Source organism: Xyrauchen texanus, chromosome 15, assembly GCF_025860055.1.
Source record: "Xyrauchen texanus isolate HMW12.3.18 chromosome 15, RBS_HiC_50CHRs, whole genome shotgun sequence".
NCBI classification, from domain to species: domain Eukaryota; kingdom Metazoa; phylum Chordata; class Actinopteri; order Cypriniformes; family Catostomidae; genus Xyrauchen; species Xyrauchen texanus.
The window spans coordinates 21,687,573-21,713,643 of record NC_068290.1 but is presented as its reverse complement, the minus strand read 5'-3'; the positions used below and the strand labels follow the sequence as shown (position 1 = coordinate 21,713,643).

General features: G+C 37.0%; 1 protein-coding gene across 1 annotated transcript; it reads left to right on the top strand.

Moving 5' to 3' along the window:
- Nucleotides 1-14,456: 14,456 nt before the first annotated feature.
- On the top strand, nucleotides 14,457-26,069 carry LOC127655992 (zinc finger protein ZFAT-like). The gene is made up of 16 exons (XM_052144104.1): nucleotides 14,457-14,926; nucleotides 16,535-16,696; nucleotides 16,909-17,175; nucleotides 17,384-17,560; nucleotides 17,635-17,788; nucleotides 18,335-19,683; nucleotides 19,790-20,022; nucleotides 20,104-20,188; nucleotides 20,268-20,417; nucleotides 20,514-20,687; nucleotides 21,823-21,911; nucleotides 22,044-22,182; nucleotides 22,391-22,515; nucleotides 23,033-23,153; nucleotides 23,233-23,381; nucleotides 25,371-26,069. Exons 1-16 carry the CDS (start codon nucleotides 14,824-14,826, stop codon nucleotides 25,596-25,598), a joined length of 3,705 nt encoding a protein of 1,234 aa, XP_052000064.1. The 5' UTR covers nucleotides 14,457-14,823; the 3' UTR covers nucleotides 25,599-26,069.
- The last annotated feature ends 2 nt before the right edge of the window (nucleotides 26,070-26,071 follow it).

Here is a 26,071-nt window from a genome sequence, read left to right as displayed (position 1 = left end):
TTCTTCGACGTTTAGTGTCTCAGCATTCTGTTATATGGTCCAGAAAACCACATTCCACTGGACCCTCACCAATGAAATAGTTCTTTACCTTATATGGGGGTGACATACATGTTTCAGTTACGTGTGAAACGTGAGAGACAAGAAACAGATTCCTTTAGAACATCTTTAGAACAGTGAGCAGCTTTAGCTACCCAACAAAAGAAGTGTAAAAGAGGCCTTCATTATTCCACATTACATCACCAGAGAAATTGTTGAGAAGCATTAATTATTCCACACACTGTCACCCAAATGTTTTATTTTTTCTAAGAAATGGACTAACATGCCCAAATTACGTGGTAATTGACAATATGCCACAAATACTGTAGATTGAGCTTAATTTCCTTTTTAAAAAAAATGGATTTCATCAAAGCATCAGTTACTACTAGGGTTTTAAACTTGTTTAGACTGTTTCTCTGTTGAGAGACCCAATGTTCACTGTATCATGTAAATGAAATTTGAGGGAGACAGTGTCATCGTGTAAAAAAGGTGAAAAACTCACCCATGAACAGAATCTGCAGAAGCGGATAGTCAGAGGGGTCAGTGTCCCATTGCAATGTCCTAGAGATGTCACAAGAACAAATCATATAATAGTTAAGAGAGATAAGATCATGCATGATTAGCCATGGCAGTTCATAACCCTCTTTCATGCATGATTTCATAAAATAACACACTGTCACATAGATGAAATAACATACAGACTTTGGCTCCAACTAGTTAAACAGTTACATTTACTGGTGGATGAAACATCAACGAATATCAAGACCTAACAATAATTATAACATAACATTTCTCATTACTGATATCTGATGTCCCCATCAAAAGATGTAGTGAAAAGGGAAAAACATTATACTTAGTCTTAAAGGGAATGCGACATGGCATAAAAATAATGCTTACTCAAAATTTAGATTAATCAAATCAACAGCAGAATATTTTTAGAAAATATTGTGTTGATCATCGGCATAAAATTATACAAAACAAGGTCCACTTAATAATTTTTTTCCTTATTAAAAACATTTAACTCCTAAAGACATGAATTTTGCAATATATGTGTGAAATCATGACTCCATAATGTTAATTACCACAAAAATAATCTGGGCTTGTTAGTCCATTTCTTAAAAAAAAAAAACATTTGGGTGACAGTGAGGCACTTAAAATGAAAGGGAATAGGGGCAATTTTGTGAGGGGTTATTTAGTTGGAAACATGAAACTTATCATTTTATGTTACGTTAAAACTTTTATTTGAACTATAAAGTTGTTTAAAATCCTAATTTTTAGGGGATTAGTGTTTGTCATGGCAACAAAGTTGTAAAATTGACTATAACTTTACACAGAAAGGGTTAGTAAGTGATTTTATCACACTAAAATCATATTGCACGCATATTGTTTACGTCTTGTGGCCATTCTTTTGAAACATTGAGTATTTTAATGTTTATTGATTGGCCCCATTCACTGTCATTGTAAGTGCTTCACTGTAATAGAGTTTTGAGGTACGAGTCAATATAACTTTTTGTGTTAATCAACATTATGATACAAATGCTGTTGATTGAGCTTAACTTGTTTTGAAACCAGAATATTCTTTTAAGGCAAAACATTTTTTTTTTTTAATAAAACAATCACTAAAAACAAATCGCTCTCTTACTTTCTTAGATGCAGGATGCAAAGACTTGAAGCATCAAAATCTTTTCAGATTGACTTCATGCCAATATTACTGGTGACATACTCAATAGAGCCACAAACCCCTGTTGCAACTGATCACTCAAAAGGTAAAGCACTATAGAACAAATAAAGGAAATTCCATTATATGTATATTTTATCTGAAAATGTAGCTCTAAGTATTTCTATTTTATAATTCAGATTGATTTCTCATGCATTTAAAAGGACCAATATATATAACATTTAATATGATGAACTTTGCCTACAAGACATGCTTTTTAAAATATAGTTCACACAAAGGTCTAAAGGTCACTAATAATACTTGCATATTAACTGAACAATTATCCTGAATCCTAAGCAAATGTGCCCCATTTGTGCCCCGTTCAGAATAATTGTACAGTAGCAATGCCATTATGCTCACCACCACTCACCAAAGTGTTCCTAAAATGATCTACTGTAGTTTTCACAAAGGAGGAGAATGAGGAGCTATTGATGATCAAATCTGAGCCTGTGCCACAGCATCTAGAGGAGGAGAACTCTTAGGAGACTGAAGAAGGCAAGAATAATCACATTAAGAAAGATAGTAACACACATTAAAAGAAGTGTTACAATGTAACCGCATACATCATTTTATGAATATGTGTATCTTTGTTCATCCTAGAGAACTGACCAACGAGGAGAAATCGCAGATTATTCACTCAGACGATTTCCTGTTTTTCTTTGATCAAAGTATCTTTCAAAGACTTTGTTCCTTCTGCTGAACACAAACAAAGATTTTTAGATCATCTCTAGGCCCATCCAATGCCAGTGAATGGTTGAGAATTTTAAAGGTCGAAAAAACCATAAAGGTAGCATAAAAGTAATCCATAAGACTCCAGTGGTTTAATTCATATCTTCTTAAGCAATATGTTTGGTCTGTGTGAGAAATAGAAAAATATTTAAGTCTCTTTTCTTCACCTACACTTATCATAATGCTTCTTAAGATATGGATTAAACCACCAGAGTCTTATTAATTACTTTTATGTTGTCTGTATATGCTTTTGAAGCTTCAAAGTTCTGGCCACCATTCACTTGCATTGTATGGACCTAAAGAGCTGAGATATTCTTCTAAAAATCTTCATTTGTGTTCTGCAGAAGAAAGAAAGTTATATGAATATGGGGTGTTATAAGGGTGAGTAAATGTTGAGTACATTTTTGGGTGAACTATTCCTTTAATATGAAAAGATTATGAATACTGGATGTTGACATGCATTACATGAAATCACTAAGACTGTTTTAGGTGTTTTCAGAATTGTCTGTCACATCATTTTTACAGTATCCTAAATTGTTAGTGGCCTCATACAACACTAATGAGGAGTGCCTCATTGGCCAGATGGAGTTGTGCTGGTCTAGAATATGTTTAAGAAGATGACCCCAGAGTACATATTCCACTGTCAGGTTTGAATTCCAATTGTTCCCAATTAAATTGCTTAAATGTTTGAATATTGTTCCTTTCAGTTGTGTTACAAATAATTCAATAACATGCTTTATTGTATACAAGTGTGTGTGCATGAGTGAGTAATGTTTTTATAATTAAAATGCTCAAACAATAGAGCACAACTTTGGATGTTGTCTGTGTCCCTATTATAATGTCATTTGTGTCTGCACTCTGAGTGGACATTGCTGTTAAATTCACTCTCATTGTCCAACTTGTTGTTTGTATTTTTCCTTTGTGCAAGGTGACCTTGAGGTCCCTGATGAAGATCAAGCTGACGTCATCTATGCAAAAAACATCCACCATAAAGAAAACCAAATTATAAAAAGCAGCATGGCTAACTTCTTTTTTATGGCTTTCCCTTATTATAGTCCTCTGTGATGTCAGTGGGCTTTGATCAGTTTCATCCTGGTGATTGGAGGCACCTACTCAGGACAGATAGCACTGTGGGAAGTCACAGGAGAATCCCAGTGTAAAGAACACCTCTGTCTGCTACTGCACAAACTGTAAGAACACCAATGATAACCATGCCTTCTGAGACATAACTTAGAACATACTTTAAAAAGATGTTAATATGTATAAAATAATGTTGGTGATGGTGGTTCAATGGTGTTAAAAAACAGCATTTGCATGTTAAATAAGATAGCTCAGCAACTGCACAGTAAATAATGTTTTGTCTGATATCAGACTGATAAACTACAAAATTAGCTTTTTGATTTAACACCTAAATTAAATGGTTTTATTCAAGTCAAAATTATTTATATTAAATTATTATTGCTAAATCAACCAAACAGAAACTACTTTAGGTTACATCAACAAAGCAACTTTCAGGGTTAGATCCTTATGATCCATGAGAAAAAAGAAATCATGTTTTTACTTATTTTTTACTAGTAAGTTGGACTGTCAATTGATTTAGATGAAAATGCATCTGATGAGAATTACAGACAGGTTTTCCATTTCATTATGTGGCAAAACACTTATTTTTGATAAGATAAATATCCTTATGCTGTAAGACAAAAAAAGAGCCATTTCTATTGGCTCGAACCCTTAAAATTAGTTATATTGGTGTAACCTAGTGTATTTAGTTTGATTAAGGGATATTAAATACTATTTTTGACTTGAATAAAACCATTTAATTTAGATGTTACCACATGAAGTAAATGTTTTAGGTTAAAGGAATAGTTTGCCCAAAAATGAAAATTCTCTCATCATTTACTCACCCACATGCCATCTCAGATGTGTGTGACTTTCTTCTGCTGAACACAAACAAAGACTTTTAGAGGAATGTCTCAGCACTGTAGGTCCTCACAATGCAGTTAATGGTGGCCAGATCTTTCAAGCTCCAAAAATCGCCAAGTCAGTAATCCATATGACTCCAATCGTTCAATATACACCGATCAGCCACAACATTAAAACCACCTGCCTAAAATTGTGTAGGTCCCCCTCGTGCCGCCAAAACAGCGCCAACCCGCATCTCAGAATAGCATTCTGAGATGCTATTCTTCTCACCACAATTATACAGAGCGGATATCTGAGTTACCGTAGACTTTGTCACTTCGGACCAGTCTGGCCATTCTCTGTTGACCTCTCTCATCATCAAGGTATTTCCGTCCACAGAACTGCCGCTCACTAGATTTGTTTTTTGTTCTTGCACCAACAATAATGCCACGGTCCAAATCACTGAGATCAAATTTTTTCCCCATTGATGTAAAAATGAACTGAAGCTCCTGACCCGTATCTGTGTGATTTTATGCACTGCTGCTACACAATTGGCTGATTAGATAATCACATGGATGATTGTTGGTGCCAGATGGGCTGGTTTGAGTATTTCTGTAACTGCTGATCTCCTGGGATTTTCACACACAACAGTCTCTAGAATTTACTCAGAATGGTGCTAAAAACAAAAAACATTCAGTGAGCGGCAGTTCTGTGGATGGAAATGCCTTGTTGATGAGAATGGACAGATTGGTTTGAACTGAGAAAGTCTACAATAACTCAGATAACCACTCTACATGTGATGAGTGCAGATGAAGGCAGACGTGGAGTGAGGATCTATTTGCAGTGTAACTTTATTTAACACGGTGAAATCTAAACGGACAAAACCAAAACAAAGGAAATACCCGCTATGGAGAAATAAACCAAAAACACGGAAGACATACGAGGAGTTTAACAGGCAGGATAAACATACAAAGACCACGGAAACAGGCGTCCACAAACATCAACGATCGACAAGGGAATGGAGAACAAACAGGGTTATATATACTGGAGACATGATGATGACAAACTACAATCAGGTGAGCACAATGACACGGGGCTGGCAGTGATGAGGGCCGGGGATCATGGGAAGTGTAGTTTTTGACAAGGACAAGTGAAACCCAGGGCAGACAACAAGGGAATCGTGACACTACAATTGTGGTGAGAAGAATATCATCTAAGAATGCTATTCTGAGATGCGGGTTGACACAGTTTTGGCGGCACGAGGGGGACCTGCACAATATTAGGCAGGTGGTTTTAATTTTGTGGCTGATCAGTGTAAATCTTCTGAACCGATGCAATCACTTTGGGTGAGAAACAGAGGAATATTTCAATCCTTTTTTACTATAAATCTCTACTTTCAGTGAAGACAAAAAAGAAAAAAGTGGAGATTTATAGAAAAAAGGTTAAATATTGATCTGTTTCTCACCCACACCTATAATATTGCTTCTGAATATATAGATTTAACGACTGGAGACATATGGATTAATTTTATGCTGTCTTTATGTGCTTTTTAAGCTTTGGAGTTCTTGCCAACATTCCCTTGCATTGTGAGGACCAAAACAGAGATATTCAGCTAAAAGGAAAGTCATAAACATCTGGGATGGCATAAAGGTGAGTGAATGATGAGAGAATTTTAATTTTTGGGTGAAAAAACACCGTGGGTCCAATTGACTTCTCCCAACTCTTTACCACTTCCTCATTTGACTGGACAGTTAAGCTGTGGTAAACCAAAGTAAGAGGTGCTTTGAATCTGTGTGTTGCTGTTACAAGCTTGTAAATGTATGCCAAAGGCATACAGAGATATACAATTTCCCCAATGAATCAGCCTGAATTAATCTCACTTAGTGTTTTAGACCACATTTTATACAGTAATTCCCCTTATGTGATCAAAGAGGCAATAATACATGTGGCAAATCTACATTAATCTATACAGCACTCCTATCTTGACATGTTTTTCAATCGTTTAGCATTATATCAATATAAATCTTTCTCTACATTTTCACAGCATAACAAGCCATTCTGTTGAAGACATTAAAGACTATGTATTCCTTTGAAGACATTGCAGACTATGTATAAGATGTCATGTGGTCTCCAGTGCATCCAAATTTTCCTGTACTCTCATGGAGATTCGGGCCAACAGAGGAGATGAGAGGGAGAAGGCGCTGTGGAACTGCCTGCCTGAGAGCCGCACACAAACATATACATTTACATTGAGTGAGAATCAAACGAAGATTTGCTAGTATGAACTAAGTGAATCACACATCCATGCTACTGTGACCGCAGATCTTATTTTTTATCCTAAAAAAGCTTATTTATAGCATGGGTGTTAACTAGCAATAACTCCTCTTTTCAGTGCTAAAAGTTCATTCCAGAACACACACATGTGATAAAATAAATGTACTTGAGCTAATGTATATCAAAGGCTGCTAACATACCATATCAAAACAATGAAGCAGTAACCTGTATAATTTCAATTTTCTTTAAATCTGTTAAGATACATGGAGACTCTATTTGTCATTATGTAAAGCTGTATTTCAACAAAACTTAATTATACTGTTATTTTTCCACAAACTTTTTTTTTTGTCTATAATTTATAAAACAAAACCCTGAATTACCTGCAATATAAAAGCTACTGTAAAAGTGTGAACTTACAATAAAGGTCACCGTTATCACATTTTGTGGTTTTAATCTTCATTTGAGCAGTAATTTGTCAGAATTGTTTTATGTATTATGTCAAGTTTGAATATAAATGCCATATAGTTCCATGATGTTTCATTGCGCTAAAACGTCAAGTCAAATCATTTTTATTTGTATAGTGCCCTTTCACAACACACATCATTTCAAAGAAAACAGAAGATCATGCATTGACAGAAGATAAAACTGTGGAAACTTATTATCTTTTTATCACAATGAGGATAGATTCTTGTTTTTTTTAATGACGTTTAATAAAGTTTCAAGAAATGACAGTAGTGTGAACATTGACATGTTCATTAAATGTCAAATACGGATCAGTATAGTAATAGCAAAATTACACTGGCTTACACCATGAACACAAAACAAAGACGAAAACAAGAAGGAAGAAAAAACAACTTTCCTCCATGAATATACACTCACTGAGCACTTAGTTAATGTTCACATCAACCATCAGAATGGGGAAAACATGATCTCAGTGATTTGGACTGTGGCTTGATTGTTGGTGCCAGATGGGTTGGTTTGAGTATTTCTGCTGATCTCCTGGGATTTTCATAAACAACAGTCAATTCAATTTCAATTTATAGTCCTTTATTAGCATGATTGTGTTTACATACAATATTGCCAAAGTATTAATATACAAAACAGTGACAAGACAAATAATGATAAAAATAGAATTAAAATAAGGTGCCATGTTATTTATTTTTTTTATTATTTATTTAATAAGAAATACAATTTACAGACCCAAATCTACAGAGACACTACATGCTTACACATTCATCCTCACATTCATACCCCAACAACATACATGAAAAAAGGTTTCATATACTTATAATAAACATAGAATATTATTCCATTTTTTTGTTATATTCATCTAATTTATTGTTGCTTTCTGCTATTATCTATTCTAAAAGAAGATGTGACCTTATAACATTCTTAAAGTAACCTAAACACAAGCATGATGATACTTTTGTTTTAAAAATAAACATTTTCCCTATTAATAAAATGGTATTTATCACAAGCAAACTACCTGTGAAATGACCAAGTACAATAGTTTGAGGTGTTATGGTAAATTCCATTCTAGCCGTCTTTAACCAAACTTGGACACTTGACCAGAATTTATATACTACTGGGCAAAAGTAAAATAAATGCCATAGGTCTTCCTCTTCTTCCTCACAAAATCTGCAATATGGATTATTTTCAATGTGATATAAATATAACGTTTTTTTAGTTGCAATTATCTTGTAAAAAATGTTTAGTTGGAATATTCTTGAATATGAATCTACAGTAGTGTTATAAATTGATCTAAAATTTTCTTTCCATGGAATTGATACATTGATTTCATCCTCCCAGTACTGGCAGACCCTGTGAGGAAAAAGTGCAAATCCTGCAGAATATTGTAATGATTACCCTGTCTTGTCTCTCTGTTGCCCTCTTGTTTCCCATCTTGTCACTTTTTCACTTCTTAGTTTTCACTTTGTTCCCTTATTTAACTCCATAGTCCACCCTGTCTTGTTTCACTGTTGCCCTCTTGTTTTCCTTATCTCTTTTAGTTGTCACTTTAGTCCCGTATTTGACTCCATAACCCTCTGTTAGCGTTCGTGTTCACTGTTCATTGTTTACACCTGCACTTGTTTGGTGTAAACCCGGTATGTGTTCCCTGCCCAAGTTCTCCGTTTGCTTCCTCCGTGTTTTAGTTAACTGTTTTATGCTTTATTTCCCCATCGTGGGTTGTTTGTTTGTGTTTATCTTCTGTTTATTCAAATAAAGCCTCAGCTGCGTTTGGATCCGTAACTCCTCGTCTGCCTCGTTACTCCAACATTACAAATATAAATTCCAATTGTAAATTATTTTATTTATTTTTATATTATGTAACCATTTCCAGCATCATACTTTTGGGAGACAAACCAATTGCTTGTGTTTATTTTGTATTTTTTTGTTTCCAGCCAATTGGAATTGCTGAAACAATCTGATTTGTCCTAAAAAAAGGAGAAAATTCTTTTAATTGATTCTGAAATATTTCTTTGATATGTAATGATTTTAGTTGAAAAAAAGAAATAAATCCGAACCAAAGAAATAAAAAAATGTATATAATCTTTTACTGGTAAGCCATTGTCTGTGATTATATATTTTATTAACCCAAGAAGCCTTTATCAAACTATTCATTGCTTGAAAATTTTTTAGATTTAGTCCACCATTTTCATATGAATTGTATAAATATTGTCTCTTAATTTTATCTGGTTTACTATTCCATAAAAATGTAAAAATGTTTTGTTCAAAGCATTTAACAAAGGAGTGTCAGGAGTTGGAAGGGTCGTTATTAAATAAACAAATTGGGGGATTACCAATGAGTTAATCAATGTGACCCTACCTTGTAAGTGAACTGCTCCTCCATGGCTGTAAAATTCTATCTACTTTTTGCATTTTTTTATCGTAGTTATATTTGACAATATTTTTGAAATTGTCTGATATGTGAATACCTAAAATATCTACGGAGCCATTTGTCCATCTAATAGGGGACGAACAACTTAACTTAAAATCTGTACCATTTATAGTCCCTATTCTCAATATATGGCACTTCTCAAAATTTGGTTTCAAACCTGATATTTTAGAAAACATATTTAGATCTGTAATCAAGGCTTCCAAAGTAGATTGTTTTGGTTGTATAAAAAAGGTTGCATCATCAGCATACATTGTAAGTTTTGTCTCTATGCCATTCGGCTTCAAACCTATGATCTCTATATTCTTTCTAATTTTAATTGTTAATATTTCAATACATATCAGGAACAGATATGGTGACAACGGACACCATAAGGTGCCATGTTATTAATAAAATTAAAACTATAATAACAATATACACTATACAATATAAAATGAAATAAGCACAACAGTCTCTAGAAATTTCTCAGAATGGTGCCAAAAAGAAAAAAAAATCCAGTGAGTGGCAGTTCTGTGGATGGAAATGACTTGTTGATGAGAGAAGTCAGTGGAGAATGGCCAGACTGGTTCGAGCTGACAGAAAGGCTACGGTAACTCAGATAACCTTGTGGTGGATGGGCAACAACAGCAGAAGACCACATCTGGCACTTCATTAGGACCAGGGTTGTTGAGTAACGGACTACATTTAACAAGATTACATATTTAAAATACAAAATATATGTAACTGTTTTCCACTACAGTAATAATTTAAATAATTGGTAATTATGTACAGTTACATTCAAAAAGTATTTTGATTACTGAAGAGATTACTTTGCATTTTATTGTCATTTGTTTAATTTAATATTTAATCCTTTCAGATGGAAAACATTTATACATATAAATTATGTGATCAAAGTGAATTTGAACAGTGGTGAAACACTTTCTTATGATGTGTTACATTCATACGATCAGACAGAGAAGTACGTTTTAAGTTTGGAGCACAAGAAATAGGAATTGTCAGCTTTACGCTAAGATATAATGTTATTTCTATCCTTTTTACATGCACATGTTACCAGGCAAAATCCTATTTTTTCAAGAAAATTCACGTTGGATCATAATTAATTTTTTTTTCTAGTAAGACCTTTAATATTAGGGCAAAAATCATATTCTTGATGATAATTTTTTTTTATTGTTTTCCTGTAAAAAGATAAAAACAATTCTTGTGACAGGGCGGAGGGTGGGGCCGGGTCGTGATTCCGCACATCCGGCCCTTAATCAGGCTAATTAAGCCTCAGAGAGTAATAAAGGCCAACATGGAGTGGCAGTGGAAGAAAGAGAGAAAAAAAAAACACTTACTTGCCTGTTCTCCGATATGCCGTAGCTTTGGTAGCTCCACCACCCTCTAATGGATGACATCCGCACCCCCCCGGACTGATCGGAGGCAGAACTCCAGCCCCTGGTGGACGGTACGCCCCGCCGCATTTTTGGTGGACAGTAGGGGTCTCCACCACCCCTGGCATTGGTAACCGTTGGGGGGGTGGAAGTGGCGAGGACTCTACTACGGCGCATCCCTCCTCCTTCCTGCATTTCAGCACCAGTATAAAAGGATTAAGGTAAAGGAGCAGGCGAGAACCGGCTTGACGATATAAATCATAGTTTAATGAAGAACTAAACAAAAAGACAAACTCACAGGTGTCGGACAGCTGTCCACAAATCTCTCTCTCTGTCACACTGCAGCTTCCAGTCGGCCTTTATTACTCTCTGAGGCTTGATTAGCCTGATTAGATGTCGGGTGTGGGAACCACGACCCGGCCCCGCCCTCCACCACCCTGTCACATTCCTTAAAACAAGATAAATTAAATTTATCTTGTTTTAGAAATAACACTGCATAAGATATTTAGGTTTTCCAGAGAATGTATTTTTAATATGTGTATTTTGTCTTACTGTTTTTATAGTCAAAACAAGTGAAAAAATCTACCAGTGCTAAAGAAGTAATCTAAAGTATTTAGAATACGTTACTGACATTGAATAATCTAATGGAATATGTGACAGGGCGGAGGGCGGTGCTGGGTCGTGATTTTACACACCCGATCCCTTATCAGGCTAATCAAGCCTACTAGAGGGATAAAGGCTGACTGTGGATGGTGGTGCGACAGAGAGAGAACGTTTACGGCAGCTGCCCGTCCTATGTGTGTGTTTGTGTCTTTTGGTTTATTTCTTCATTAAACTATTATTTATATTGTCAAGCCGGTTCTCGCATCCTTTCCATTGCACTCCTTTACACTGGTGCCAAAACCCGGGAAGGAGGTGGGATACGCTGTAGAAGAGTTCTCGCCACTACCATCCACCCCAACGGAGGAGACCGGCCACCTGGATGTGGAGGAATGGCCGCCGACTGCAAGGGGGAGAACTGCTGCCAGGGGCGAGGAGACCCCTTCTGTTCCCCGAGAACGCGGCAGGGCATTCCGTCCCCCAGGGGCTGGAGGACTGTGTCCGATCCGCCTGGGGAGGCACGGCTGTCATCCACTAGAGGGTGGAAGAGTGGCCGAGGACCAGACTATGGTGTATCGGAGAACAGGCGAGTGTTCGAGAGTTATAATGATGTAGAGAGAAAAGAAAATAGATTTTACAGGTGTACTTTTAGTCAAATACATTATTTTAATTATATATTACTATAATTATACATATTACATACTCTACATCCATCTACTGAGGTACTTCAACTTGGGAATTAACATAACTTGCATTTGAACATCATATTTATGGACAAATTGCCGTAAAAAAAATTTGTAGACAAAAAAAATTAATTTCCGTTGAAGCAAAGAATTGTGGGTTGTGATTGCCCACGAAGGATACACCTTCATGCATCCTCCGAATTCATGCGAAAGAAGGTTGCATTCGAAGGCTGCATTCGAAGTGTCCTACTCGCTTTTCTGAAATGAGACCACCTCGATGGTATATGCGGCAGACAAATGCGACCTCTGGAGGACATAGCCTTCAAAAGGAGACAAATAGTATTCCAGGTCAGAGCTGTGCATTATCATGACTAAAGCATGGCTGTTGACCAATCAGCGTTGAAGACCGGAACTATCTGTTTTGTAAAATTTTACAACACACTCCATCATCTTGTTCTTTTTTGTATAGGCAGAGATAAAGTATAGTTAATTTTCCGTGAATAAAAAATAGGAGCTCACATCACACCAGAATTTTGAGGATGCTGTTATAAAATAAATGAGTTTAAAATAAACTCGTTATAAGTCTTCTTCATTTAAACCACAAAATATACATTCGTTGTCATTTTCCATATATGTCGATAAAGCTGCTTTACAAGGGTACATTTTGTGTAGTACTTAAAAGAGATTATCCAGGGGTTTTTCCCCCTCTATCATCAGCAACTTTCATGGACGTATACGGCCACACGTAGAAGGCGGGATCCTGTTACCATGACAATTACGTCAATATTAGTGTCGGGTAACTAAAGGTCAAACTAAAGACAGGCAAGAGACGAAGGAAACGGGCTCGGAATGGCGGAGACTAAATGTTTTTTTGCAGCAAACGCCGGAGGAAATCACAGTAATAAACTGTGCCTTAATCGCGTTATCGTATGAACGCTTGTGGTTTGTTTAATTTTAACAGGATACCATTTGTAATGAAGTACTGGTGTGACGGAAAGGACAGTCCATGCTAGTTTTGTCTGTAAATTGGAGCATAGCTACCGTTAGTTAGCAGTGGGGTTTTCCGTTTAGAAGCACGGTGACTTTTGCTTACTATCAATGCTGTGTTGGACACAAACAAAGCGACTGGATTGCTTTACAAGGCTTTGGTGAGGGTAAAATGCAGTACAGCTAGGATTTGACTGCTTGCTTCCTCTTCACCGAACTTGGTAGCTGGTAGTAGCGTGAGCTTACTTGGTTCAAGTTCTTCTCATCATGGCAACTCTTTTAATGTGGTGTTTAGGGGCCGAGTCTGTCTCAAATTTGACAGATTTTCTCATTCCGAAGCAAAGAAACAAGAGTGAACCAATGCCAGTCCACACATGCTAGTATTTTTGTTTTGTTTGGCTTAAACTCGGGTCGCATATGGCTGTGTTTTTTTAAGGTGATGCTCATGTGAAAACACTGCACTTCCAATTGTTGTTTTTATATATATAGTAACTTATGGTGAATGTATGTGTGTTTTATTCACATATATTTATGTAATTGTTTGTATTAAATGTCTGTGTTAAGACCAAGGTCTTCATCGCGGTCTCTTTGTCATTGACGTGAAGGACCTTTAACTTTCAACTCCGCTTTTGCTGTATTTTCATTTCTCATAAGGACTGTAGGGGGCAGCAAACCAATCACAGTTTCGTAGATTCCATTTACTGTTCAGTTTAATCAAATTTGTTTGTTACACTTTATTAATGATTTTCAGTTACATTTTATTTTTCATGCTGGTTGTTTATGACTGTAAACATCCCCGACTGGAAGCTGTGTTAAGTATATAAAATAAGAAGCTTTCAGTTGGATGTTTGCTGCCATCGTCCAGTTCTTTCCTCCTCGATCTGGGATCAATATGCATCACTGACATCCCTGACATGTCTAATTATAACCTTGCTTAATAACATGACTATATATAAGAAATGCTTTGACCTTTATGTGTCACCTCTCAACTTGTCTTTATAGTAAACTTTGTTATATTCCATTGTAGTCGTTGTAAACATCCTACACTCAGCTGTAATTTGCAAAAAAGGCTGGGGGGAGGGTGTTTGCTGTGACTGACTGGAGAAGCTCTGTGATATAGGAAGACATTAATGGTTGTGGATAAAGTAAAAACACTTGTTCATCTGCTTCAATAAGAATGATATATTTTCCCCAAATAAACATATTATTATTAAACTTACTAATTAGAGTAATGTGTATTTTTATAATAATTTGTTTTATTATTTGTTGTTGTGTTGTAGAGTTAATATTCGCCTAACTGATGTTCATAATTAGGGGTTGGTGTGTTTTTATACTGATACACAATGCCAGAGTGTTGCCGTGTTCACTGTGTATTTGCTTATAACTCGGTTCGCGTTTTCGTTGCAATTTAACAACCATTTTCACTTTGCGGGAAAATGCCTGAATGTCATATTACTGTTTTGAATAGCACGGCAAGTTCACTCTACGCAATAATTTCAAATGGACTCCAAGCAGCAGATGGCGCACGTTTGTACACTGACATGCTCGCTTGAAGACTGAGAACCATCCGCCATATTTGTTATCGCAGATTCGTCAGAAACCTCTGCAGAAGTAGTTTAAGTATAATGAATGCGTTTAAATCGAGCTGTAGAGATAAAAACAAAGATCAAAACCGATTTCTGTGCGTTTTTACCCATTGTTAATTTGAAAAGAATGGACCCGGTGCATGCAGGTAAGCAAAAAGAGGATTGTACGGTTTTCAGCGCTCAGAGGAAACGGCTAGTGCCGATGATTCGATAAGGAATCTCATAAGTTAGGTAAAACTAGTAACTTATATCAGTAAACGCAATTTTAGCTCGTAAGCTGCTTTATTCAGAAATGCATATTTATGTCCATTGTTTATAATCGGTGTTATTCTTTCCAGCTCTGTGAGTTTAACCTTTAGCAAGCTTGTTAAATGAAGTCTAATTCCAGTGCCTACGAGAAAAACACGAAACTGGTCCTGAGTTTACAAAACCCAGTTAGATGACAGATAATATCTTTGTTTTCCTTTGGTAAACTGGGGTTTAGACAGCAATAACAGTATAATTAAAGACATTAAACAGCACGTTTTTGTTCTTGAAAAAAGTGTCAGTTTAGTAACTGGTATTCAAAACAAACATCTTATTTCAATTCGAGATCAACACTGCATTGCTTCATACTCTAAATAGGAATCAGCATGCTTTTTAAAGGGATAGTTCACCCCACAATACAAATTCTCATCATTTATTCACCCTCATGAATAAATGTATGACATTCTTTCTTTTACTGAACACAAACGAAGATTTTTAGAAGAACATCTCATCTATGTAGGTCTATACAATGCAAAGTGAATGGTGACTAGACCTTTTAAACTCCAAAAATCACAAAGTCAGCATAAAAGTAATCCATAAGACTCCAGTGTTTAAATTTTTTATGAAGCAATGCAATCACTTTGGGTGAGGAAAAAGAATATTTCAATCCTTTTTAACTATAAATCTCCACTTTCACTTTCAGAATGTAAAGATTAATGTTGAGATTTCTAAAAAAGGACTTAATATTGATCTGTTTCTCACCCACACCTATCATATTACTTCTGAAGACATGGATTTAACCTCTGGAGTCATATAGATTTCTTTATTTCCTTTGTGATTTTTAGAACTTGAAAGGTCTGGTCACTATTCACTTGCATTGTAAACCTACAGAGCTGAGCCATAGAAAGAAAGTCATACAGACTTGTATGAGAGAATTTGAATTTTTGGTAGAACTATACATTAAATATCAGTGTCAATGATGAAATCTAATTTGAAAGAGTTTAAAAAATTCTGCTCAATTTGAAAAACATGCTGGTGAATCATCAGATTGTCACTGAGCCCTTATAATGAATACTTCATAATATCAAATTAAAGCTAGTAGTGAGATTCAAAGCTTGTTGTGAATGAAAATAATAAGTCCTTGAAAATATATGACTCCAAAAATTGTAGTTATCTTCTTAGCATTTATTTTTTAATCTGGGAGAAAAAGAAAAGAAACTTGCTATTTTTTCCAGGTCAGAACTACATGATGTGTCATCATACTTGCTAATAAATTAATAGCTAATCAAAATCGATGATTAGGTGGCGGGTGCAAAATAGCTTCATTGTAAAATCACTTGGATGACCGGACATATTTCTGAAACAAGTTTAACAAATTAAATGCAATAAATTGTATTCTAAACAGTTTTCTTTCTTAAATATCTTAAAAAGTATCTTTTCCTAGATCTAAGTTCTTTTAACACACTGAATGATGGAGAGGACACAACCTCCTATTTTTGTATTTACAGAAGGTGCTTCAGTCTTCATGTGCAAAATATGCAACTTGTTCTCCCCCAATAAATCAAAGCTCCTGTCTCATGTTACTGAGACTCACACCAGTGAAGGTGGCGATCCTGACACTTTTATTATAGCGCTCAAGCCTTTAACAACTGAGCAACCACACAGTTCAGGTAAGCAGCTTTGAATATTGAAAGTATAGGTACTCTGTACCTGTATTGGGAACTAAAAATAAGGCTGTAGGTGACATTCGTTAATTACTGGCTGTGTGATTTTAAGCTGATTCAAACTTTGTTTATTTTGTGGTAATGATAAAGCTGTTACTAAATAATATTATGAAAACGTCTAGTATTTGAGGATAAAATAGTTTTTTGTTACCTTGCAGATGTTGTTGTGAAAAGAAAACGTGGACGACCAAAAGGCTCCACTAAGAAAGTCCAGCCAGAAGAGGTTACCTTAAACAAATCATCTAATCAGCTGGAGAAAGAGTCCACTAATATCCAATCAGGGACTGTTGTCGAAGAGCAAAGTGAGGATGGCAGTGGTCTGGAGTGCAAGAAATGTAATCGCAAGTTCAGCAACAAGCGGCAAATTTCCAAACACATTTGCTTTGTAGGACTGAAAGAGGTTGCTGATGAGGAAGAGAGCAATGGTACTCATTTACTTGAATAACTGTTATAGCTTATTTTCTTTCCTGCCTGTTATGGTATATGTATGCCACAAGTTTTTGTTTGTCTTTGGAAATACTTTGAACCCTAGAACTGAAGAAAAAACATCAGTTCACCATATATAGAACACATTTAACAAACCTGATTTTATTCATGTTAGATACTAATTACTCACATGCCAACTCTGACTAGGTTATAATACTGATGGAAATAAAATGACTGATGGAGAGGAAGACAACGAGCGGATGCCAAAGAAAGCTCGAGCAATGCGCACAGAGAAGGTCTCCAGTGCAAAGGACCCAGAGTCAGCAAGTGGCAACAAAAATCCTATCATTAGTGTGGTCCTTACCAGTCTTGAGGCCATTCCTGGTAAGACATTTACATGATATGAGGTAACGATATAAAATATTTATGTTAACTAACTGTAAATGTTGTTATTGCAGGTGCCTCAAAAATAGTTCCTATTGAAGCGGCCCCAGCTGAGCCACCTACTCAGACGGATGCAGCTGCAGGTTCCCAGGAGGCAGCATTGAAAAGGGGTTACCAGGAATATGCCATTCAGCAAGCTGCTTTTGAAGTGCCCCTCAAATCAAACAGGTTAAACATTTTTACCTTTAAATTTTACTCATTTAAATATAGCATATAGATTAAATGAAGTAGTAAAGTAGAGTGTATTACTATATTAATTAAACAATTATTGCATGAGTTTAAAGGGATAGTTCACCCCAAAATTTAAATTATCACATAATTTTCTCCCCCTCATGCCATCTCAGCTGTGGATGACTTACTTTCTTCTGCTGAACACAATGAAGATTTTTAGATAAGTATCTCAGCTCTGTAGGTCCATATAATGCAAGTGAATTGTTTGGTGAATGGTCTGTTTCTCATATCGCTTCTGAAGATATGGATTTAACCACTGGAGTCAAATGGATTACATTTACGCTTGCTTTATATGCTTTTTGGACCTTTACATTTCTGGCCACAATTCACTTATATTGTATGGACCTACAGAGCTGAGATAGTTTTCTAAAAATCTTCATTTTTGGGTGAACTATCCATTTAAAGGCAACAAAAGCAATTGGTTGTATAAAATGATGGTATTTTTGGTACATTGATAATTACATATAATGTTTCTCGACACAGGTTAGGACAAACTCAGCTGAAAATCTTCACCTGTGAATACTGCAATAAAGTCTTCAAATTCAAGCATTCACTGCAGGCCCACTTACGAATCCACACCAATGAGAAACCATTCAAGTGCACCCAGTGTGACTATGCCAGTGCTATAAAGGCTAATCTCAGTGTTCATATGCGCAAGCACACCGGGGAGAAATTCAGCTGTGAGCAGTGCTCATTTAACTGCCTGAGTAAAGGACACCTCAAAGTTCACGTGGAGCGAGTGCACAAGAAAATTAAGCAGCACTGCCATTTCTGCAAAAAGAAATACTCTGATGTGAAGAACCTTCTTAAACACATCCGTGAAAGCCACGACATGGAAGATAAGAAGGTAAAGGAGTCCTATGATGAGTACAGCCTCCAAACCAGGGAGGGCAAAAGACAGCTTCTGTACAACTGTCAAATATGCGACCGCAAGTTCAAAAATGAACTTGAGCGTGATCGTCACATGATGGTCCATGGCACCAAGAGACCCTTTGGCTGTGAGTTATGTGATCACGGCTCAACAAAATTTCAGGCCTTGCAGGCCCATATCCGAAAGCACCCCTTCATCTATGTATGTGCCATTTGCCAGCAGAAATTCGTCAGCTCAGTGCAACTGAGGTCCCATCTCCGAGAGCTCCACCCAGAAACAGACGAGACCTCATCTTTTGCAGACTCCATCAAGTCCAGCTTTTGTCTGCTCAAGCCAGGCGATGATATTCAGAAGGACATGTTGAGTCAGGATGAGCTTGAAATCACAGAGGAGCTGTCTCAGCTCAATGCCCAGGAGCTGTTAACCACAGAAATGAGTTGCATTAAACAAGAGAAGCCTCAAATTCAAAGCTCTGGTAGTTTAGATGTGGATTCAGAACTAATTGTTCAGAACTCACAAGAGGGGATTCCTCATAAAGATTGTCCAGCCAATGAGACAGAACCATCTGCAATAGCACAAACACAAGAGATATCCTGTGAAGATGTAATAAATAAGCAGAGACTCCAAGATGATACACTTAAAATAGAGTGCAGTGTGGCAGAGGATCAGAATCCTGCTCAAGAAACTGGACCCATGCCTTCAGAAAGTAGTTCTTTGACTGATATAGCAAAAGTCCAGTCTAATGAGCATATAATGACAAAGGAAACCGTATCCATTTCAGTTCCTCAAATTGAGGAAGAGGCAATTGTTCAGCAAACTGGTGATGAGGACTTCAGTTCAGAGCAAGAGGAAAAGTCTGCTTTCAGGCAAATTATAGATCAGATGCAAAAGCGACAGCTTAACATGGAAGTTTTTGAAAGGATTCGGAAATGTTATGGAGACCTTGAATGTGAATACTGTGGTATGAACTTCTATCTCCAAGTACAAGTTTTTTTTATATAATGATTTCCATCCCCACAAGCATGCATTGTTATTTTAACAATGTCTCCATGATGTTCTCTCCACAGGTAAGCTGTTCTGGTATCAGGTACACTTCAATATGCATGTGCGAACACACACGAAAGAACATCTTCATTACTGTTCTCAGTGCAGTTACTCTTCCATCACTAAAAACTGCCTGAAGCGGCACGTCATACAGAGACATTCTGACATTCTACTCAAGTGTCCCTCTGAGGGATGCCAGTACTGCACGCCTGATAAATACAAGCTTCAGTCGCATCTTAAAACTCATTCGGACATAGTGAGTGCTGGCAGTCTATATCTTTCTGAAATACTGTCAAAATGCGTGAATTGCCTTCTTGATCATTAATATCTCGTTTAGGTCAAAAAAAGTTTTACATGCCCAGTATGTCAGGAGTCTGTTGCAGAGGACAAAGTTAGATCTCATATCAAAAGTAACCATCCAGGTAAGAACACTAATGAAATGCTCTGTAATGTCCATGAAGAGCCCTGAATTGAAGTAATGGATGTTCTCTTGCTGTACAGATGTGTCACTGAACTACATCTCAGAGACGTTGGGAATACGTGTACATGTGAAGGGGGTGATTGGAAAGCGTGCTTCCAAATGCCCGTACTGTGACTGCTTCTTCACAAGGAACGGGGCAGATATGCAGCAGCACATATGGGCACATGAAGGTGGGTTTTAAGTCTCTTTTTTTTACTGTGTTGTTGAACTTATCCACTAAATGCAACTACATTAGTGTAATTATGTTGCTCTGTTCATATCTCCAGGAGTGAAACCGTACAAATGCCTATTGTGTGATTACGCAACAAGAAGTAAAAGCAACCTCAAGGCTCACATGAACAGACACAGTACTGAGAAAACACATCTTTGTGACCTATGTGGGAAAAAGTTCAAGTCTAAATGCACTCTGAAGAGCCATAAACTTATGCACACAGCTGATGGTAAGTCTCTTACTGTGCATGCAGTGTTTTTTGAGTTCATGTACATAATTAAAGTGAAAGTTCACTCAAAAATTTAAATTCTCTCATCATTTACTCACCCTCATGCTGTCCCAGATGTGACTTCTGTGTCTTCTGCTAAATACAAATGAAGATTTTTAGAAGAATATCTCAGCTCTGTAGGTCCATACAATGCAAGTGAATGGTGGCCAGAACTTTGAAGGTCCAAAAAGCATATAAAGGCAGCATAAAAATAATCCATAGACTCCAGTGGTTAAATTTTAAATAAAGTGTGGGTGAGAAACATAAAACATAAGTATAAAAAGTCCTTTATTACTATATATCTCCACTTGCACATTCTTCTTTTGTTTTTGGCGATTCGTAATCTTTGTGCATATCACCACCTACTGGTGAGTATAATTTATCATAAAAAAAGGACTTGAATATTGATCTGTCTCTCACTCACACATATCATATGGCTTCTGAAGATATTAATTTATCCACTGAGGTATTATGGATTAATTGTATGCTGCTTTTATATGCTTTTTGGACCTTCAAAATTCTGAACTGAGAAAAAGAAAGTCATACATCTGGGATGGCATGAGGGTGAGTAAGTGATGAGAACATTTTCATTTTTGGGAGAACTATCCCTTTAACAACAGCATGAAATGGCATTCGCAACCCATTTTGCTTCCTCGATCTTTTTTTTTGTTTTTTTTAGTGAAACCGAATACTCAAAAAAAAAAAAAAAGTAGAGTGGGACCTAATTATATATAGTGGGAATTAATTGGATCATGAAGATTGTTGGAGGGGAGGGGTTAAAATAGGAGGCTTGGTGACATAGCAAAAAAGGTTGTTATATAATGTGTAAAGATATATATGTGTGTTTAAATTTATTTGAAATAACATGCACAGATGAATTGTGCTCAGTAAGACCGAGACTATGTAATAAGAAAGTAAATAAGGTCAATTTTGATTTTAAGTTGACTAATGTTGCTTAAAAGACAATTTTTAAACATTAGACATTAAATATTCATGTTATTTTTTATTATTATTTTGATAGGTATCATAAACAATGCACAGCTATCAGATCAGAAATCCCTAATGGAAAAATTGCTTATTAATTTTTATGTTATAGGAAAACAGTTCAAATGCACCGAATGTGACTTCACGGCTGCACAAAGACCACATCTTCTTCGTCACATGGAGCAGCATGCCTCTTTCAAAGTAAAAACAGAAAATACTTTTTTCCTGAACACATCTTTCTAGTCACGCTTATCACAAACCTATTATTGATTTACTTTATTTTTTCAGACACCCTACAACTAACAACAGTCCAAAATGTTTTCCTTTATACAGCCTTTCCGTTGTGCACACTGCCACTACTCATGCAACATTTCAGGCTCTCTGAAAAGACACTATAACAAGAAGCATCCTAACACACAGTACAGTAATGCTGGAACAGGGGCAGCCACTTCAGAAACTGTGATAGAGCTAGGTAAGTCTTGAAGGAACTGCTGCTAATGTCTTTGTGCCAGATACCACAGGACACCTTCAGGGGTATTGTAGAGTCCATGCCTCCATGGGTCGGTGCTGTTTTGGCAGCACTCGGAGGATCAAAGGCAAATTAGGCAGGTGGTCATAATGTTTTGGCTCATCTGTGCATATTGTTGTTATAAACTTGTGTGTGTGTGTGTGTTTATCAGGTGGAGTGAAATGTCCTGTTTGCAATTATGTTTATGGCACTAAATGGGAAATGAACAGACACCTGAAGAGCAAACATGGTCTCAAAGTGGTGGAGAATGACAGTCTTGGTCTGAATCAGTGGGAGGTGATTCTCGGTTAAAAATACATCCCATGTCAAATGTAGCTATATTACGAGCAGTTTTCTGTCCTGTGATGAATTATTTACTTATAAAAACAGGAACTTTTTGTTATTTAGCTTTAGTTATATAACAACAGTGAACCATAAATTGCTACTTGCTGGTCAGTTGCAGGGAGAGGAAAACTAATTTTAGAGAGCATTTGATTGGATACAAATTTATATAGTGCAGCAAGAGTCATTCATATTTTTTGGTTCATTTTCCCTGAAGATAATTTTTGTTTGTGTATATCTGCTAAAAAGGATGTTTTATCAATGTTTAGGAGTGCAAACATTATACTAAAAGCCACAAAACTCTATTTTCGATTCCATAGGGTTTTGAAAGGAGGCAAATTAATGCAGCCAATTAATATAATTGAGCTTCATAAGATATTTTCTCATTTATAAACCAGCGTATAACTGTTACATTATACATGTTACTAATTCTACTATATTTGCATATGAGCTTATTGATGTGTTTATTCAGGTAGTGGAGTCAGTGGAAGAGCCAGCCATGGAGTACCTTCATATTACTGAGACTGAGGATCCACAAGGAACAGAGGCTGCAGTATCTGCTTTGCAGGACCTGCGCTTCAATACACAGAATGGTCAGGACATGCTCCAATGAAACAATTGCTTGAATTCTGTTAAATTTAACTCAGCTGAACTCTTGTCTTTTGTGTTTAGGTGTTGTGTCTGCCACAGCTGCAGATAGACTTGACCCAACATCTGTGAACATCCTCCAGCAGATAATTGAACTGGGCTCAGAGAGTCATGATGCCACTCTGGCTTCTGTGGTTGCCATGGCTCCTGGCACAGTTACTGTTGTGGAGCAGGCAAGTTCTAAAAGACATTACATTTGTATTCTGACAGACCTTTTCTTCTGGAGAGCTGCAGTGGTGTAATGCAAACAATTCCCAAAACTTTGTCAAACACACCATCATCTTCAGTCTAAACATTATTGATGTTGATTGTTGCTTGAGATTTGTCCATTTTATTTTCTTGGTAGTGTACCCAAAATATCACTGTGATGAAGGACCTTAGGGTGCTTTCACTATAGCACTTTTGGTGCGCGCCCGAGTTCAAATGGCATCAAAGTTTGGTTCGTTTTAGTAGTGTGAACGTTGTTTTACGAACTCTGGTGCACACCCGCGAACTGCACCCAAGTCCACTTGAAAAGTTGGTCTGGGATACAAAATCGTGTTCGGTCCTAGCAATCAAACCAAGTGTGAAAGCACCCTTAAAGGAATATTCTGGGTTCAATACAAGTTAAGCTCTGCATTTGTGGCATAATATTGATTACCATAAATAATTATTTAATCTTGTCCCTTCCATTGTAATTGCGTCATAGTAACTTCTTTTTATTGAAGTATGAACGAGTCAAAATAGTTTTTTGTGGTTATCAACATTATGCCATGAAAATATTTTCTCCTATTCCAGCTTAATATGCAGCAACAACTATAAGCAATTTTAAGGTTAATTTGTGGCTCAGTGGCACTGTCAAAACATTGTTCTTTTTGTTTGAGCATCCAGAGGTTTTGGGGCATTGTTTTTGCAATTCAGTTGACACTAGTGGTGCAGAATTTACAGACTTCAGATTTAACTCATAATAATGTGATAGATAGGTATTATATACCGATCAGCCTCAACATTAAAACCACCTGCCTAATATCGTGTAGGTCACCCTCATGCCGCCCAAACAGCTCTGGCCCATCGAGGCATGGACTCCACAAGACCTCTGAAGGTGTCCTGTGGTATCTGGCACCAAGACATTAGCAGCAGATCCTAAGTTATGAGGTGGAGCCGCCATGAATCAGAATTTTTAGTCCAGCACATCCCATTGATTCTCATACGGACTGAGATCTGGGGAATTTTTAACTGTTTGTCATGTTAATCAAACAATCCCTGAACAATTTTTGCAGTATAGCAGGGCACATTATCCTTCTGAAACTGGCCACTGCCATCAGGGAATACTGTTGCCATAAATGGGTGAACGTCGTCAGCATCAACCTTTAGTTAGGTGGTATGTGTCAAAATAACATCGACTTGAACATGGCCCAGAGCATCCCACTGCATCTGCTGGCCTGATTCTTCCGATGGTTCATCCTATTGCCATATCTTTCCTAGGTAAGACATACACGCACCCAGCCGTCCACATGATCTAAAAGAAAACGTGATTCATCAGACCAGGCCACCTTCTTCCATTGATCCATGGTCGAGTTCTGATGCTCACGTGCCCATTGTAGGCAATTTCAGCAGAGGACAGGGGTCAGCATGGGCACTCTGACCGGTCTGTGGCTACACAGCCCCATAAGCATCAAGCTGTGATGCACTGTGTGTTCTGACACCTTTCTATTATGGCCAGCATTAAGTTTTTCAGCAATTTGTGCTACAGTAGCTCTTCTGTGGGATCAGACCAGACAGGTTAGCCTTCGCTCCCCTCTAGCATCAATGAGTCTTGGGTGCCCATGACCCTTTTGCCGGTTGTCCTTCTTTGGACCACTTTTGGTAGGTACTAACCACACTGCATACTGAGAACACCCCAAAAGACCTGCCATTTTGGAGATGCTCTGACCCAGTCATCTAGCCATTACAATTTGGCCCTTGTCAAAGTCACTCAGATTCTTACGCTTGATAATTTTCTTGCTCCCAGTTCAAGAACTGTTCAATTGCTGCCTAATATATCCCACCCCTTGCATCGAGTAAATAAATAGTATTCACTTCACCTGTCAGTGGTTTTAATGTAGTTGCCAATTAGTGTACAATCATATGTGTCTGAAATATATTAATTTAATGATAACAATACTCTTGTCCCATCATCCTAGGTGGCAGCGGAGCAGCAGACCGACCATGCCATGATGATCCAGGATGCACTGCAGCAGGCAACAGTAGGCCTGGGAGAAGAGCATCATCTGGTGGTGTCTTCAGATGACATTGAAGGCATCAAAACTGTCACAGTGTACACACAGGGTGAAGATGCCTCCCAGTTCATAGTCTATGTTCAGGAAGCGGTTCAGGAGGCTGTGCAAACTGAGGAGACCACTACAATATAGAGATATTATGCTATCTAGCCCAAATGCTCTGAAGCTTTCATATTTTTAGTTAGTTACCCCAGTCAAGGCAGCCATCCATAAATGATGGGGACCATAAGCACAACTGTAAATGTTTATGAAATAAATGAGCAGTAAATAGTCATGGCTTTGTTAACTGCAAAAATAGATGGGTAGTGGCTTTATGTAGCATTTTTGGCCTTAGCCACTCAAAGACAGTTCCTGGAAAAAAGCAACTAGATCCAGTTCAATTTTACCTATAATAATTATGGCCTGCAACCATAATCACAAATGCTTCCAAAAGAGTTACTCTGTGACTCCGACCATTCCAAACTTTTGTAGTTTTTTTTAAAAAATTATTATATATATGTACATATGGCTATCCATAATATTAAAGTGTGTTATTTAATACTTGGTGTTTACTGTACAAGAGATAATTTAATCATTTATGATTTTGTCAGTAAAATATCACTCTA

What these genes read in the sequence shown, in the direction of transcription:
- LOC127655992 (XM_052144104.1), top strand. Translation starts at nt 14,824, where the DNA reads ATGCGTTTAAATCGAGCTGTAGAGATAAAAACAAAGATCAAAACCGAT. An exon ending in TGATGAGGAAGAGAGCAATG is followed by an intron (nt 17,176 to 17,383) that starts GTACTCATTTAC and finishes AACTCTGACTAG; the next exon opens with GTTATAATACTGATGGAAAT. An exon ending in CAGTTACTGTTGTGGAGCAG is followed by an intron (nt 23,382 to 25,370) that starts GCAAGTTCTAAA and finishes CCATCATCCTAG; the next exon opens with GTGGCAGCGGAGCAGCAGAC.